Source organism: Oncorhynchus mykiss, chromosome 12 (genome assembly GCF_057628025.1).
Source record: "Oncorhynchus mykiss isolate SJ-2025 chromosome 12, ASM5762802v1, whole genome shotgun sequence".
In the NCBI taxonomy this organism is placed as follows: Eukaryota; Metazoa; Chordata; class Actinopteri; order Salmoniformes; family Salmonidae; genus Oncorhynchus; species Oncorhynchus mykiss.
The window spans coordinates 80,131,774-80,143,331 of NC_143033.1; the positions used below are offsets into that span (position 1 = coordinate 80,131,774).

An 11,558-nucleotide genomic window follows, 5' to 3' on the forward strand; every position below is an offset into this window, starting at 1 on the left:
TAGTACCATAAAACCACAAGGTGAATTTTATCAATATATTCGGCTCTATTTACACTCAGATTCGAAAATGCTAATTAGCATCAAAGTAGACATCTTGCAAAACTACAAATCTCCGCACACTCCTGCACTTCATCTGTAGCTGACACCTTTACTAACAGTTATTGTGTCAATTTAAAACTTGCACAACAGTTCACAGAATTGTCTATTAAAAGAAATTTAGCCAATTTAGGAATTACTACATTTAACTAACTTTAGATAGTTAATCCAGAGATTCGTACCTTCTCGTCCAGATCATCATGGCATTTGTAGTTCTTTATGACAGCCACATTAGCAGTTTATTAGCTTTTCATTTTTGGGAGGTAAATACATGCGAGGTTATTGATAAAAGTTACCTTGTCCTAGAGAGATTTACAAAACGTCACGCCAGGGTAAGCCTTCACGAAACACAGCCCTTATTTGAAGTGTTTCTAAAATCCCCTATGGGAAAAATTAAATGTGGAAAAACAATTGTAATAATTTCCCCGTTTTATGGGGGTTATGACTCACTGTGGTACTCCGAGTTCCGAGTTGGCTGGGCGCTGTGTTAAGAAGCAGTACGGCTGGTTGGGTTGTGTATCGGAGGACGCATGACATTCAACCTTCGTCTCTCCCGAGCCCGTACGGGAGTTGTAGCAATGAGACAAGATAGTAGCTACTACAACAATTGGATACCACGAAATTGGGGAGAAAAAGGGGTAAAATAAAAAAATATACAGAATGTTGTCTGCGTAGAGGTGTACCAGAGAATCACCAGCAGCAAGAGCGACATCATTGATGTATACAGAGAAGAGAGTTTGCCCGAGGATTGAACCCTGTGGCACCCCCATAGAGACTGCCAGAAGTCCGGACAACAGGCCCTCCGATTTGACAAACTGAACTCTATCAGAGAAGTAGTTGGTAAACCAGGCGAGGCAATCATTTGAGAAACCAAGACTGTCGAGTCTGCCAATAAGAATGTGGTGTTTGACAGAGTCGAAAGCCTTGGCCAGGTCGATAATACGGCTGTCTCTTATCGATGGCGGTTATGATGTCGTTTAGGACCTTGAGCGTGGCTGAGGTGCACCCATGACCAGCTCTGAAACCAGATTGCATAGCGGAGAAGGTACGGTGGGATTCGACATGGTCGGTAATCTGTTTTTGTTAACTGTAATGTGATGTTTGCCTGTTTAGTACATGTTGTTGGTCTCCTTCCAATAAAGATTGATTAAGCATGAGGAAGCCAAAGTCATACACAAAATCCCTTGTGATGTGGAAAGACAGTCCTGTAAACACAGGGATTTTAGATGTGGCCTTCAAGTGTAACTTTTTGAATAAGACATATTCTACACCTTTTGAACAATAGTGGCAATAGATGCATAGATAAATAAAACATAATCAAAGCAAAAAAAATAGATCTACATCAATCAGCTATTTTGTTTAAATAGAAGCAGCTATTGCATATCAAGTCACCTTAAAAATGTCTTCTCTCTACACTTCACTAATTAATCATTTCACATGAGGGTGCTGTTGTCATATTTGTGAGCACTAAAATTAAACTGAGACGATTGCAGATTACACATTCTGTTGGAATTGAACATAACATTGGGGCAGCATGTAGCCGAGCAGTTAAGAGCATTGGGCCAGTAACTGAAAGGTCACTGGTTCGAATCCCTGAGCTGGCAAAGTGTAAAAATCTTCATTTTTGCCCTTGAGCAAGGCAGTTAACCCCCAACACTCTGCTCCCTGGGTGCCGATGACATCAATTAAGGCAGCCCCCCGCACCTCTCTGATTCAGAGGGGTTGAGTTAAATGAGGAAGACCCATTTCAGTTGAATGAATTCAGTTGTACAACTGACTAGGTTTCCCCTTCCCAGTGAAAACAAAGTACATAGCTTTAAAAATAATATATTACATTTTTTATATAACCAAAATAACAGATACAATTTCAACTAAGGAAAACACACAAACTTTTATCATTTAGCAGAACTTTATTGTTGCCTGTGGGGGTTGTTGGTGTCCTCCAGGTGTGAATGGACCCTTTGGCTTCACCATGGATGCCTCATGAGCCCCAACTTCACAAACAAAACCATGGCAAGAATCATGGAGGATAACTGCAAAGAGGAGCGGACAGGAAAACAAGGACTTGAAGCCAAGCAACATTATCTATTCAGCAACCAATTGCTATAGAATAGATAGCTCTCAAACTAAGAATACTCTATGGCCTAATGGTGAGCTACTGTAGAAAAAGCATTACTATGCTTTAAAAAGTGCAGTTCTTTTTAGCAATGGTCCTTGGGTCTGAGAGAGGTTAAAGTTCTCCAGAAGACCTTGAGGGAGCAGTGTAACTCATAGGGAGATTCTCAATTAGGCAAAAGTCCACTCCTCAACTCCTCCGTGACCCGGGAAACCGATAAGTGGTTAAGGACAGTTGCAATTCGTTAGTAAGCAAACAGAGGAGTTTGCTCCCTTCCTCAATTACTTTGTTCGGCAAAGGATACTGAAGTGCATCCTCTGCGAAGTGTTTTGAAATCTGCCAATCCCCCTTTGAATCAGCTGTTTACTCAGAGGAGAAAAGCATGCACAGATTTTAAAATTCTACGTTCCTAATCTTTTTATCCAAATGTATTTTTACCACTTTACACGTATTTTGCGATTCCTTCTCTGTAAACATCATCTGCCTGATGACGAGCTAGTGGAGAAAGAGTTTTTTTTTTTTTTTTTTACACGTTTCCTCTCCTCGATTACTTTTGAAATGTTTTAAAGAGGTCAAATCAAAATCAAATCAATCTTTATTTGTCACATGCGCCGAAAACAACAAGTGGAGACTTTACCGTGAAATGCTTACTTACAAGCCCTTAACCAACAGTGCAGTTCAAGAAGAGTTAAGAAAATATTTACCAAGTAGACTAAAATAAAAAGTAATAATAAAAAGTAACACAATAAGAATAACGAGGCTATATACAGGGGGCACCGATACCTAGTCAGTGTGCGGGGGTACAGGTTAGTTGAGGTAAATTGTGCATGTAGGTGGGGGTGAAGTGACTATGCATAGATAATAAACAGCGAGTAGCAGCAGTGTACAAAAGGGAGGGGGGGTCAATGTAAATTGTCCGGTGGCTATTTTATTAGCTGTTCAGCAGTCTTATGGCTTGGGGGTAGAAGCTATTGAGGAGCCTTTTGGTCCTAGACCTGGCGCTCCAGTACCGCTCGCCGTGCTGCAGCAGAGTGACTGGAGTCTCTTGACAATTTTATGGGCTTTCCTCTGACACCACCTATTATATAGGTCCTGGATGGCAGGAAGCTTGGCCCCAGTGATGTACTGGGCCGTTCGCACTACCCTCTGTAGCGCCTTACAGTTGCCGAGCAGTTGCCATACCAGGCGGTGATGCAACCGGTAAGAATGCTCTTGATGGTGCAGCTGTAGAACCTTTTGAGGATCTGGGGATCCATGCCAAATCTTTTCAGTCTCCTGAGGGGGAAGGGTTTAGCATTAGGGTTAGGGTCATCTGTGGATCTGTTGGGGTGGTATGTGAATTGGAGTGGGTCTAGGGTGTCCAGGAGAATGCTGTGACCAGCCAGCCTTTCAAAGCATTTCATGGCTACCGACGTGAGTGCAACGGGGCCGTAATCATTTAGGCAGGTTACCTTTGCTTCCTTGCGCACAGGGACTATGGTGGTCTGATCAAAACATGTAGGTAATACAGACTCGGTCAGGGAGAGGTTGAAAATGTCAGTGAAGACACTTGACAGTTGGTCCGCGCATGCTTTGAGTACACGTCCTGGTAATCCGTCTGGCCCAGCGGCTTTGTGAATGTTGACCTGTTCAAAGGTTTTGTTCACATCGGCTACCGAGAGCGTTATCACACAGTCATCCAGAACAGCTGGTGCTCTCGTGCATGCTTCAGTGTTGCTTGCCTCGAAGCGAACATAAAAGGCATTTAGCTCGTATGCTAGGCTTGCGTCACAGGGCAACTCACGTCAGGGTTTCCCTTTGTAGGACGTAATAGTTTAAGCCCTGCCACAACCGACGAGCGTCAGAGCCGGTGTAGTAGGATTCAATCTTAATCCTATATTGACGCTTTGCTTGTTTGATGGTTCGTCTGAGGGCATAGCGTGATTTCTTATAAGTGTCCGGATTAGTCTCCTGCTCCTTGAAAGCGGCAGCTCTAGCCTTTAGCTCAATGCAGATGTTGCCTGTAATCCATGGCTTCTGGTTGGGATATGTACGTACAGTCACTGTGGGGACAACGTCGTCGATGCACTTATTGATGAAGCCATTGACTGAGGTGGTGTCATGACTGGCCTCCTCGGGTCAGGTTACCGTGGACCACAATCCTACAGAGAGATCTCTCACACCCACCAGAGGGGAAGAGATCGAGAGGTATGGAGATGGGGGGGTTTTATGACACCTCACGCTCATTGTAAATCTTAAGGCAGTAGACAAAATTCCTTTGTCCTGTCACTATGGAGAACCGGCCTCAGAACATGCAATAAATGGACTTTGGGACAATAGGTTTCGTCAGTCACAATGGTGGTAATGATGATAGATGGAATATGAAAATAATGTTGTTTTTGTTATGTTATTAAAAGTTAAGGGACGACGGTATAACAAAAACATTGTAACTTTAAGAGTTTTCCTAATATGTGCTTACTGTTTGCATATTGTACGTTGTGTGGAAAATGTCCAGATCAAAGATAATGTTTTTGTAAAGATGAAATGTGAAGTTAGTTGTCTAAATTGGATCTGAGTAAAATCCAGACCTTGCCTTGTAACTTGGTACGGCAAGAGAATTGCCCTAAAGGCGGAAACGGCCATTTCTGACCCCAGGGTATAAAACATGAGTTAAGAATTAACATATTAGACTAAGGGACCCTGAGCTGCAGCCAAGGTCTGAGTGGTCAGCAAACCCAAAACGCAACACAAGGTTGAAGAAGACAAAGGAACCTTTTAACAACCTATATTATGGATGAGTAGCTGTATCTAAACGGGGTAAATTCAAGCAGGACCACCTGGTCACCACTCTCCAATGAATTGTGTGTCTACACTGTTTTCCTTCCCATGCTGGAACCATCCACACGGCTGATTAGCCCTCCTCCGAAAACCACTTTTCAGAGCAATTTGACATTGTGAGGAGAAACAGAGAGTTACACCCGGTAAGTGAAGATGGACCGTCATCAGAGAAGTCGGAATCCGGTCCACGCAGCGACACCCATCTGAGACCTTCAACACGTAATTACATCATTATATTCTGAACCATAAGAGCGGTAGTTCGAGGCAAGGTTAGGGTTAAAATAAGCATAGCTGACAAATGCACCCAAGTGTGTTTTTTTTCTCTCATGCACTCTCTCTCCCTTTTGAAATCCCCATTCTGTTACACGTGTCATATTGTGTTGGCCCGCTAGGGACCTGTTTTATCGTACTAAGTTCTAATCAATAGCCTAGACTGTGTGTTTGTGTATCTTATATGATAATTTTAGCTTGTTGGCAAATAAATAATCAACTCAATTGGTGTGGTACGGACTTATTTGGTGAGACTTGGGTTTGTGCAGATTCACGGATTATGCGACGTTCAGAATGAGACTGTAGAGGAAATTGATTGATTAGCGACTGTTGTAAAATCGATATTCTGATATTCTTTGAGTTAATTTGTGAAATATAACCAAACTTTAACATGGTGTGCCAGGTTAATGAGTTAATTGCCCGATTCATTTAATCAGGTAATTATAAACTTTTAATCATTCGACGAGCAGCAGTTGTCACATTAATTAATACAACGTCACGACAGTGGTGTACTACTCAATTCCATTGGATGAATCCCGGAACATATTCCAATCTGTGCTAGCAAAACAGTCCTGTAGTGTAGCATCCGTGTCATCTGACCACTTCCGTATTGAGCGAGTCACTGGTACTTCCTGTTTTAGTTTTCGCTTGTAAGCAGGAATCAGGAAGATAGAATTATGGTCAGATATGTCAAATGGAGGGCGAGGGAGAGCTTTGTATGCATCTCTGTGTGTGGAATAAAGGTGGTCTTGGATTTTTTTTCTTTCTGGTTGCACATGTGACATGCTGGTAAAAATGTGGTAAAACTGATTTAAGTTTGCCTGCATTAAAGTCCCCGACCACTAGGAGCGCCGCTTCTGGGTGAGCATTTTCTTCTTTGCTTATGGCCTTATAGAGTTGGTTGAGAGTGGTCTTAGTGGCAGCTTCGTTCTGTGGTGGTAAATAGATGGCTACGAATAATATAGATGAGAACTTTCTTGGTAGATAGTGTGGTCTACAGCTTATCATAAGGTAAGGTGCTCTACCTCAAGCGAGCAATACCTCGAGACTTCTTTAATATTAGACATCACGCACCAGCTGTTATTGACAAAGACACACTCCCACCCCTTCTCTTACCAGAGGTAGCGTCTCTGTTCTGCCGGTGCATGGAAAATCCCGCTAGCTCTATATTGTCCGTATCGTCATTCAGCCACGTCTTGGTGAAACATAAGATGTTACAGTTTAATGTCCCGTTGGTGGGATAATCTTAATCGTAGGTCATCAATTTTATTTTCCAATGATTGCACTACCATCCGCAAGAACGGATGGTAGTGGGAGTTTACTCGCTCGCCTACGGATTCTCAGAAGGCTGCCCGATCTGCGGCCCCTTTTCCTTCATCTTTTCTTCACGCAAAAGGCGGGGATCTGGGCCTGTTCCAGTGAAAGCAGGATATCCTTCTTGTTGTGCTCGTTAAAGGAAAAAGTTTCTTCCAGTCCGTGGTGAGTAATCGCTGTTCTGATATCCAGAAGTTATTTTCGGTCAGCAGCAACATTATGTACACAATAAGTTTAAAAAAATAAGTTACACAAAACAACTAACAAAATAGCACAATTGGTTGGGAGAATGTAAAACGTCAGCCATGTTCTTCGGCGCCATCTTTTCATCAGGTGAGGAGAGGGTGGAGGAGACGACGCAAGGAGTCAAGCAAAACCAATTGAAATTCTCCCATACCATACCTCCATCATACATATGCAGCCAGCTGCTGATCCCAGGATGACACTCTGCTCTCTGATCACTGTGATGACCTTACCAAAGCAGCTCTGGGGGAAACACAAAGGGGGCATTTGGCTTAAGGCTTTACAGCCTTAGAGCACAGACTGATACAACAGTGCAGTGAGTTACCTGTGGTTGGATCAGACTTGGAGTGATGGTGATACCGTCACAGTCTGCAAGGGTCTTGTTCACGCAGCAAGTCTTAGGGTAGTTCAAACCCGTGGTTGTACTGAACACAGAGCCCTTGAAATCTACAGTCGAGTTCTCAAAACCACAGCATTTGAACTAAGAGATGAAAAACCAATAAAGACATCAAAGACATTAGCTGTAATAACTACTGTCTGGAATGCTCTGGTGATCAAAGGAACCAAATAGTAAAGCCAAGCCTATTTGGACCTATCCCCATTAGAGCTTCTCACCTTGACCATGACTGTGTTCCATGCTGTTGAGATTGGGTCTGTTGCCGCTGGGCCCATATAGACAGTCATCAGGGAATTCTTGCTTGCATCACGTACCACTAAGCTAACCTGTCACATATAGACATCACAGCTTATTGAAAGGCATAGCCTGGCTAGGCTATATCATACAAATAATTCAATAATTTACAGGGCTCTAAATTACGATATAGGTTCGCCTACTTGATGATACAGATTTCAGCATGTTCATTTATTCTTACCAGATTCCGGTACGTCAAGACAAAAATAGTCCCAATGATTTCAGCAACAAATAGCATTGTCACGATGAAGAAAAACTGTTCAGGGTACAAAAAATGCAGAGATAGTGAAAATGTTGCCTCTTATTGAAGCTTGCCGGGTGAAAAGAGTGGGACATTTACAACTCTGCAGTAGTATAACACAGTAAGACAATTATTGTCTGGTGCCTTGAAATTGACTGCACAACTGTTGACTCTCACCAGCATGATAAAGAAGCGGTTCTCTTTCCAAGCCCCACAGCAGCCGATGAGACCCGTGAAAGACAGCACTGAGCCCATACCAATACAGATGTAGCTGATGTAGATGAGCTGAGACGAGTAGGGGCCCAGGACATCCACAAACGTAGCTGCTCCATATCTAATCCATGCGCCAAGTCCCAGCAGCACAAAGCCACTTATCTGGAGGGGAGAGAAGGATGGTGGTGTTCTTTCATTTAAAAAAATAATCTTCTAATAAATTGCATTTGAGTTGTTTTGGCCTGTTTTTTTTTCTTCTATGTTTTGCCAGATGGATTTCTCAGGATAGGTAATATTACAATGACAACAACAGCAGTTGCTGTCTTCTTCTGTGTGTTTGACTTTTGCAATGCATTCACAAACCTCGGTTTTATGAGAGGGTGACTATATTTCTATAGCTAGCCAAGAACAGTTTACATTATCGATTATAGAAGAATGTTCATTATTTGCATTTCAAACACAGACAGTTCAACTGGGCTTTGTTTGCCAGCTAGACAACATTTAGCTACTTACAACAAGTATCACACAAAGCAGCAACATCAAATACCGCATCCATGTGTACAGTTTGTCATGTCTAGCCATTTTGCAAGTTCGACCTTCTATAATGAAAGGAGAAAACGACAAAATTATACAGAACAGGATAGGCTTATAATAATACTAGCTAATGAGACACATTTTTGGTAAACAGCTGAGAGATGGGACTGAAGAAATGTAACCAGTCTCAAATTCAAAGATGGAGCTATGGATGCCAGGGCTGACCATCCAATAGATCCAAATGTTAACCATGTTTTGAAGCTATACAGAGTTTGTTTAAATGTACATTGTTTACAAACAATAGAATATATATGCTTATTCAATTTTGGGTTTGAATGTGGTAAAGCAATTTAACTAATGTTAAGCTCATGATAAATGTATGAGTTATATTCTTCAAGAGTAAATAGTGATCTAATAGTATCACTAATTAAAAATATGGATACAAAAATGGATGTACCAATCCCAGATTCTCCCTTTAATAACTAACATTAACGATCAGTTCGAGCTGGCTAGTGTTTGCTAACTAACGTGGAACGTGGCTAGCTAACTATTAGCCTAGCTAGACTAGCTATTGTAGCTAGCTAACGTTAGTGACCTGACCATGGATCGCTTGTTACTGGTAGTTAGCTAACTTAGCTAGACTACCCTCTATGTTTAGAGGTTATAGTTAAATTAGCTATCTAGCTAGCGCCATTTTAGCTAGCGAGCTAACGTTCCCGTCTGTCCTTACTTTTAATAGGTCCAGACGATTTAGGCCTACTGCTATTAAGGCCTACTTGCTGCCAACTGTCTGTGTCTGCCTGGCCAACAGGTGTCATATTCTCTGTCCAGTCACAACACACTGCGGTCAAAACCAGTACAGTATGAAGAAAGGCTAAAACTGCTTCTCCAATAGAAATCCACGATCACACTTGTAGGCGATGTCATGGCGACGTTGCTAGCGAAACTCATGCTAGAAAACGCCATAGGCTCGAACGGTCGTCTCGCGCCGAAATGCGCATATGCAGGCCGTCAAAATCAAATGCACTCCTTAAAGTTGTTTTTTTGACGAAAATGAAAACGTGTCCGTTTGTCACTTTCACGAGGTTGGAGTAATAACATGTTCAACTACTTAAGACATTGCCTCGAATCTACATTGTGCCTTTAGATTTCACTTCTCTCATTGACTATTTAAACCACAAACCCCTGCCTGGTCGATTGTCTGTTTCGCAAGCGTTCTCGGAATTCTCGCGATGTTGCGCCTCTGGGTTTAGCAACTCTGTGCTGCGTTTTAATTTTTTACATTTGAAACCAGACGTCATCGGTCGTTTTATTAGGGGCGTTGCACTATCACACACACACTTACAATAACCAATCATGTTCAGAGTTCTATAAGATATTGTAATAGCCCTGGGGATATTGTACATTCAATACACTTTTTTGTTGCCAAAAATAATAATATAACATTTATGTTAGCTACATTTCAAGGAAGTTGGTATAGAAGGGCATGCCAACAATTCCAGAGTGAGTTTAGTTTAAAGGAAAACTACAGCTATTGCAGTACAGACTCATCAGGAAAACATTCTGTACATCTGCAACACAGACTTTTGGCAGACCTCTAGATCTTCTCCGTTTCTCAGAGCACAGCCCTTTCCTTAAGCTCTCCACTGCGGGTCATTTGACCACTTTTCTTTTCTTCGTAGTCTTCTCTACACCTGTAACTACTGCTTCCTCTTCTTCTGTTGCACTGTTCTTCGCCTGGTCTTTTATCATCTCCATAGTGTCCCACACCTCATCCACTTCAGCTTCCTCTTCTTTCACTTCCTCCACAGCTCCGATTACTGCTGATCTGCTCAGCTCTAGATCTTTGCTGGACAGAAGCACACAGTTGAGTAGTGACTTCAGATACACCTTGTGCTGTAGGGAGCAGTCCTCCAGGCTGTGTACTCTCATAAAGTGATCCAAACCACAGGAAGCCACCAGAGGGAGAGGGGTGGCACTGCAGCCCCCGCACTCCTCCTGCCAGCCCCTTCAAACACCCACGCACCAGACCTTTCCGCAAAACTAAGATGGCGAGTTCTCCATGTGTGTTGCCCACTACAACACTGTCTTGGTTGGCAGGGAGGGAGAGGGCTGTGAGGGGGTACTCCCCAAAATGAGCCTCCAGAACCGGAAGCCTCTGGGGAGAGGCTGGGTCATGCACTCGCACCTGGTGGTGAATCAACCTGTGCAGGTGACGATCTTGTCGGAGTCTGGGATGAAGGCCATGTCTCTAACCCACTCTGGCATTCGCAAGTCATTACGTACATTCTCGGAGGTGAAAATGGGTGTTTCAGGACTCTCTAGATCCCAGACCTTTAGGTCATTCTCCTTCCCTCGTGGCCACTTGGTTGCACTGTGAGGGATTCTGTCACATCCGACAAACATTCGTCCCAGCATTTATCTCAACTATGTCTATGCTGCCCTCCTTCCAGACCCTCAGCAGTTCAGTCTCCACACACGTGATCAGAGCACTGTCTGACGGCAAGTCCTGTGAACCTGCCCTGGGTGCTCTCCACACACTGTCTGGTCTCAGCGAAGATGCCCTTCTCTGTGCTAAATGTCTTCACTGTGCCATTCACAGACCCCACCAGTACCTCAGTCTCATGTTGATCTCCCAGCCTACGACACACACTTCCTGGTCCAGGCTCGGGCAGCTCATCTCACAGAAGTTGAAAGCCTGTTTTTTGGATAGGCTCACTCCTTTTAATATCCCTGTTTCCGATCCCACCCATACTGAGCACACTTGACTTTTGTCTGCCATGAAAAAGAACAAAAATATTGTCAACAAAACAAAAATTCTAACATGTTATTCTCTGTGCTGTGGTGAATCTCCGTTTTGCATCCTTTCTGAGCAGAGACACTAAAGAAAGAAATTCAAACAGCGGATGGACACCACACAGATTGAACTATTTTAGAGAGAACTTGGAAAAGGAAAGATGTGTGCCTTTGATACCAAAACGTGAGTTAAACAAACTTACTTTAAAAACATTGCCGTTATACAA

General features: G+C 42.9%; 1 protein-coding gene and 1 pseudogene across 1 annotated transcript; both read right to left on the reverse strand.

The window, feature by feature from the left end:
- Positions 1 to 1,986: 1,986 nt before the first annotated feature.
- LOC110538311 (tetraspanin-16) lies at positions 1,987 to 9,821 on the reverse strand. Its single transcript, XM_021625043.3, has 8 exons — positions 9,266 to 9,821; positions 8,515 to 8,600; positions 7,966 to 8,163; positions 7,729 to 7,803; positions 7,472 to 7,579; positions 7,182 to 7,337; positions 7,016 to 7,099; positions 1,987 to 2,129 (listed from the first exon to the last, which is right to left on the reverse strand). The coding sequence occupies exons 1-8, from the start codon at positions 9,351 to 9,353 to the stop codon at positions 2,064 to 2,066; spliced, it is 861 nt and encodes a 286-aa protein (XP_021480718.1). The 5' UTR covers positions 9,354 to 9,821; the 3' UTR covers positions 1,987 to 2,063.
- Positions 9,822 to 10,062: 241 nt separating this feature from the next.
- On the reverse strand, positions 10,063 to 11,427 carry LOC110539169 (WD repeat-containing protein 74 pseudogene; annotated as a pseudogene).
- Between the last annotated feature and the right edge of the window lie 131 nt (positions 11,428 to 11,558).